The sequence below is a fragment of the Tigriopus californicus genome, chromosome 6, assembly GCF_007210705.1.
Source record: "Tigriopus californicus strain San Diego chromosome 6, Tcal_SD_v2.1, whole genome shotgun sequence".
Classification (NCBI taxonomy): Eukaryota; Metazoa; Arthropoda; class Copepoda; order Harpacticoida; family Harpacticidae; genus Tigriopus; species Tigriopus californicus.
In genome coordinates, this window is record NC_081445.1 from 9,961,890 (window position 1) to 9,968,535 (window position 6,646).

Here is a 6,646-nt window from a genome sequence, read left to right on the forward strand (position 1 = left end):
CGGGTGCGATGGTTTTTTTGTTGCATGGGTTAAATTGGGTTTTAAATAAATGTAAAAGCTAGACCGTTGACATTTTTTTTTTTTTGTTTCTTGTGCCAATGATAAAAAAGTAACATTAAGGCGCTCTAACACAAGTCATGTTTGAATATTTGAAAGCATCTATTGCACTGATAAGGAAAATGACTTTTCTACATCGGCAACACTTTGCCATGCAGCACTTTGCTTTGGTGCAGCCATTATTAATCCGGGTGCGATGGTTTTTTTGTTGCATGGGTTAAATTGGGTTTTAAATAAATGTAAAAGCTAGACCGTTGACATTTTTTTTTTTTTGTTTCTTGTGCCAATGATAAAAAAGTAACATTAAGGCGCTCTAACACAAGTCATGTTTGAATATTTGAAAGCATCTATTGCACTGATAAGGAAAATGACTTTTCTACATCGGCAACACTTTGCCATGCAGCACTTTGCTTTGGTGCAGCCATTATTAATCTCTGTAATTTATAACGTAACTTCAGCCACTTCAGCAAAAAAGTTAATATTTGTGAATAATTTTTAAAAATTCTGGTCAATTTTAGGGAAAATGTGAAATTTTATTTCTTGATTTTTTTCAAATCTTTTTGACATAGGTATGAAATAGATTGTGTGGAGGCAGTACCAACCACCAGTTTATTTATTTCATCCATCTTTAATAGCTCTCCTATCATTGAAATCTTTTAAGAAACTCTATTTCAAATGTAGAAAAAATGTTCAAAGTAATTTGAACTGAGATTGATCTTTTTTTACGAAACATTAATGATGTGCAAGATGCTTATCAGTCTAGGAAGTAGCGTGAACAAGGCAAGAATCTGAGCCCTAGGGATAGTAGGTTCAAATCCCGGTGCTTGAAGATATCACGAGTCTAGAGACAGAAAGAACATCTTGTTTTGACGTTGAGTGGAAATTTCAGACGTTTGTCAAAACTAGATATTCTTCTAGTTAGGTTAACTGGTGCTCAGACAACTATACGCATTCAAAACTGTACATTATTGAGCAGCAAAGCTATGAGACCTGAGATAAAGAGTCCCTACTGCAAGACAAATTAGTTTTGACAAACGTCTGGAATTTGCACTCAACGCCAAAACAAAATATTTTTCCTGTCTCTAAAGTCATGACGTAGTTCTCCTTTTCATCTACGTGTTACTTGAAATGGAAGGCATAAAATAGCCCTTGCAACCCCCTCCCCCCTACCTGTTGGTGCCTATGCCTTGGAAAGTTTATTTGCTAATTATTGTGCAAATTCGATTGATTTTTGAATGCAAATTTGCTGTCAATAAAGATCGTATTTATCTGCAAGTTTTGACCGGCCCTAGTGATAACGCTGTGATAATCTGCTTTTGGAGTTGCGTTTAGCTTCCACAGAATTTGGAATATGGTTCCGAGCTCAAACAAGAAGGGTTAGCAACGTTTTCAATGAGAGGCATGGCTACAAGAGGAAGATGACAAATCTATCTTGATTTCTCATTGTTTTTGAAGGGTTAATGTCGTAAAACAGAAAAGAAAGAAGCAGCTTGAACAAGAATTGAATCTTGGATCTGGAGCAATTGCTATATTGCCTTTAAATTTATTCAGAATACGGATTTTCGACATCTACCTTTTCCAACATTTTCAACTTATTTTGACGTCTTAACATTTTTTTCTGATGTCCATTCAAATAAATACCAAAGAGTAAAAGTATGTAACTAATTGGAAAGCAATAGATTCAGGTAAGCCAGAAACGCGATAAACGTGCAGATTTTATGCCATAGCTATCCTAATACTATCAGGGAAAGAAGTCAATAAAATCATCTTTATTGGGACTCTTGGTAGCGACAATATGTTCAGTGTAATATGCCAGGTTGCTAGTGAGAAGGTTAGTAACTAACAACCGTTTTCCACTTATTGCCCCTTCCTAGCAAAAAGAGTTCATGTCATCATGCTCGTTGCTTGATGTTTTAGTGACTTTCCCCCTCCAATTCCTCAGACTTTGCCGGATCAACAACATTGTTACTTCCTTTCGGATCCGCCCGATTTTCAAGGGGTCATGGTTTCCACGATTCCGTTCACTCATCCCAACTCGGTTCCTTCGATCATCGGACATTTAAGGCAACAAGCTCTCTTCAATACCCTCATCGAATCATGTGCTCGTGTCAATAGTATCCAAGGTAAGCAAATCCAATTACGTTGCATTCAAATTTGAATCCTAAGGAAGAGAATCGTACGATATTTTTGTCTCTTTTTGCTAATTTGAAGTACTTATGTTCAAATTGGGGAATCTTTAAACCTTGACATTGCAAAATTGAGACTCTTTCTACACCCAATCAATGTCACATCTTGTTTTGAATAGCAATCAATTTGTTGCCAAATTGTCAATTAAAAAATGAGCAATTATGCTACAAAAAAACAAAAATATTTTTATCCATGTGAGCACTTGATCAAGAGCCAGAAGTTGTTATAAGTGAAATATTTAAGCATGCTGACAACCTTTCATCTTTTCTTGCATATTTAATAAATGTATCTTTATAAACAAATATAAAAAATGCCCAAATATATCCGACAAATTCACGGCCATTGCAGATCTGGAGAAGTCAGTCATGTTTGAGGTGTCGTGCACGGATTTGACCCATATCGCCATCACCTTTGAGCATCCCAGTGACGAGAGCATGGCCACCGTGGAACTCGATCTGACTCACGTCAACCAGATCGCTTGCCAAGTGTACACATCATCCGCTGTGCCCGTCTGTCCGGAAGACTTGGCCAACAAGGTGATCCAAAAGTAAGTCGTCGACAAGCATAATTACTCGGACTTGGAACAATTCACAAGTCATTTCTTGACAGTATTTTAGACACCTTAATCAATATTTGCCATATTGGCCATGTGAAGTGACAGAATATCAAGGAAAGGCGAAGTGCGCCACCCTGATTCTGGGCATTGTGTAGAGGAAAAAATAGAGACAAACATCACAGCCAACTCGCACTAGGATCTTTTTTTGGACTACCTTACCGCTATCGAATTAGGAATGATCTTGAACGGTTAGGTGATTCCATTTTTTACTTACCGAGATAATATTGTGTCACAAGGCCTTTTGGTCACTCTGAGGCGGCTTGGACTTTCTTGACCCGTTACCTGTATTTTTTTCCTCTTTTAGCCTTAATCATGAATGTCATAGTTTTGAATCAAAGAATAAACTCTTTGGCACACGTTTCATTCAAAAAATATCAATTGTTCACCCATGAGTCAAGTATCTGCTTTTTAAGTGTATGTCCTTAAATCTAGTGGCATGCTCTGTGGCTCGGTACTGTCGCAGCGGCAAAGCCAAACGCACTCTGATAATCAGTTCCGTCGATTTAACCCGTTCATCGTACTTTACGCTCATAATTTTTTCAGACAATTAATGAATACTTTTTTGGATGAAAAGTGTGTCAAACAGTTTATTTCATGATTCAAAACGATAACATTCATGGTTAAGGCCACGGTAGTGCTAAAAAAGGNCAAACAGTTTATTTCATGATTCAAAACGATAACATTCATGGTTAAGGCAACGGTAGTGCTAAAAAAGGAAGAAAAAAACATTTAACGGCTCACGCAAGTCCAAGCCGCCTAAGACTGCCCGACCGGCCTTGAGACACTATTTCGTCTCCCCGCGGTAAGAAAAAAAAAGGAATCACCTAACCTTTCAAGATCATACCTCATTCAATTTGAATTTTCAATTTTTGACCGACTAGAGCTACAAACTTAAAAATGACACTTTTGGTGTAGTTCTGTCACCATACTAACATCTTGGCTCAATATCAGGAAAATGTTTGCTTCAACAACTCGGCAAATTGAAATAAGTGACATTCATGAAGGATATAAGTCAAGGTGCAGATTGCTCAAGACTCCCCCTCCAAAAATGTTAAAAATCAGGCTGTCCCACTAAATTTTTCCTTGAATTTATTTTATGTCACATGGCTAATGAAAAGTGGCAAAAATAAGAAGTCACAAAGTCTGAATAGATCTGGCATTCATGAAAATAATGTATCAAATTTTATCTCTATTTTATTTCTGAAGAGTGCTTTTGAAACTATCATTGAAACCATCATTGAAACCAGGACAAAATATCGTTTTGTTTTGGATTTTCTTCAGCCTCCGCACTTTGTGAAAGACATTTGGGATCTTTTTCTTGAATCCTGGATATCTGGTGCACAGCTCTCAACCTGGAAAGATATCATCCAGTTTTGAAGCTAACCCTTTGTTGGTTGGTCCCATTTCAGATGTATGTCCATTCCGATCACAATGCGCTCGTTGATTCGTTATGGTCAATCCAAATTGAAGCCCGTGGGTCAAGAGCCGGACACGGAGATGTCTCTGGCCAATAACAGCTTCTTCAATGGCGGCAACGCCGAGGGTCAGTACTCCCATGGGAACGGCGGAAGTGCCCCCAATTCTGGCATCGACTCCAAATATGGACGGGAAGGCCACTTAGGGGTTCCCGGGAGTGCCCAACCTGGACACGAGGAGTCCATGGAAACGGATCGTGGTGGAGGTGCCAACAACAGCACTGGTTTTGGTGATTACATCAAGGACGAGCCCATGGATTACGAGCATGACTCGGGCACCTTCAAAGTAAGGCAGAACATCCAGTTCATTCTTGAACCGACGATCACGTCGAGCAAAATCACGTTGACTTTTTTTTTTTTTTTTTTAAGTTACCAAAGCAACGTATTTTTGCTTTTGTTTTCGTTTCCGTTAATGGGAGGGTACAGGGCTTTGATGAAAGTTTCTTTAAACTGTTTCTGTCGTAAATTGAAAATGCTGTTTTAGCGTTTTTAAAAACGGTATTTTTATTTGAAATAGTTTTAGGGTTACTTGTGTCTTTCAATTGGTCAATAAAGCAACGGGCACGGGCAGTTTTTAACACCGGAAAATTTGATGAAAGGGTCCAAATTAATTTCTTTACACGTTGTTGCTTTAAACTCTAAGTGTAAACAAAGAGTTTCTAATTTCAAAATTTGTCATTTTGCCCTTTTATTTATTTTTATGAATTTATTGCCTGTGTATTCAAACGTTGTTTTTGGCTTTCCCAATTATTGGCATAGGTTGCGCGCATGATATGTTTTTAAATGCATTTTTAAAGTAAATGTCACATTATCAAAAAAAAAAAAAAAAAAAAAAGAAAAGCGGCTCTATCACTGCAATCTTGTAAAATGCCGAGTGATTTATAGTTCTTGGTTGCATCCCCTTCGCTGTACAATTGCCATCGTTATAACAGCATATAACCTCATTTTTTTTTAGTCTGGCGCGGTTCTAAACGAGTATGGGCCTCAGGATGCGACGTTCAATCCTGAGGCCTCCAGCTCCTCCCAACCGAAGTCGTCGTCATCCTCATCAACACCAACAACAGCACCAACAACAACCACAAGCAGTGCCCTCAAGCACAAAGTCCCGTCCACGAGCTCGGGTCTTCGTCCAGTAATATGAGTCTCAAGCTCAAAACTGAACTTGGGTCCACCGCCAAAACCGAATCCGGATCCGGTCACGAATCGATGTTGCTTCCGCCCAAAATGGAACACATCAAGCCGGAATTCTCGTTAACCAAGCCTCGCCATCCAGTTCGAATGACTTCAAGGGCAAAGCTGAGCGACGGGAAAGCTCCATCCCCGATATCAAGCCCTTGGTATCGATTACTCCCGTGTCTTCATCCACGTGCTCCTTATCCATGTCCAAGAAGTCAGCCGGAGGCATAGAAATCATCCCTTTAGGAGGCTCCAATGAGAAAGACCAAAGCCGGGAAATGATCCGGCGAAGTCTCTCTGAGGACGATAAACGGCGTTTGGAGAAGAAATCTATGTCCTCGAAGAAGCGGAAGCACTTATCCTCGTCCCGAGTCTCCACCGGGATGGCTTATCATCAAGCAAAAAGAAGCTTTTGGACGGAAAAGGCAAGGGTAAACTGGACACTGTGATCAATCGGCTCCAGAACCCTGGACCGGAATCCTCGATAGAATTGTTCCCAAGGGCAAAGAGCCTACTAAAGTGGCTCCCAAGAGCTCGTCATCATTGAAATTAACCATTAAAGCCCCCAACAAGTTCCCCTCGCCCTCGGGGAAGGACCCCAAACCCAAGTCCTCGTCCTCATCGCCCAGTTCCAAGGAGAAATCCTCCAGTAAACACTCGTCCTCCTCATCCAAAAGCTCGTCCCATCGATCCCACGGATCATCATCGTCATCCCCAAGGAAGTTCCTCAAAGTCCTCGAAATCCACCTCTGACAAGGATCGGAAACGGAGCTCCCATGGGTTCGTCCTCGTCTTCTCGAGTTCCTCTGGCGGGAAACTGAACAAGACCTTCCAGATTCCGAAATTGTCTAAGAGCTCCTCGCCCTCCACGGCCAAGGAATCCAACAACCGTCTAACTCCGACCACATCCCCCAAACAGAGTCACTTAAGCTACTCTTCCAACTCAAGCCCCAAATATATTGGAGGTGGGAGTGTCACACCGCCCAACATCAGCCCCAAACACCCATATTCAGCGCCATCGAGTGTGCCGCCCCTTCCCACCACCTCGCCCAATACGACGCCAAAGGCGAGCTCCAGGACTCCGTCAGCGTCGCCCACCTATGGAGTGGGAGGGCCAGCCACGGCACGCCTCAAT

General features: G+C 40.9%; 1 protein-coding gene across 1 annotated transcript in view; it reads left to right on the plus strand.

The window, feature by feature from the left end:
- The window catches only part of LOC131882496 (mediator of RNA polymerase II transcription subunit 1-like), an 11,126-nt gene that overhangs the window by 2,675 nt on the left and 1,805 nt on the right, over positions 1-6,646 (plus strand). The window contains exons 2-4 of the mRNA XM_059229651.1: positions 2,000-2,180; positions 2,593-2,791; positions 4,270-4,621. Coding sequence (XP_059085634.1) covers positions 2,000-2,180; positions 2,593-2,791; positions 4,270-4,621 — 732 coding nt within the window. The remainder of the gene's footprint in view (positions 1-1,999; positions 2,181-2,592; positions 2,792-4,269; positions 4,622-6,646) is intronic.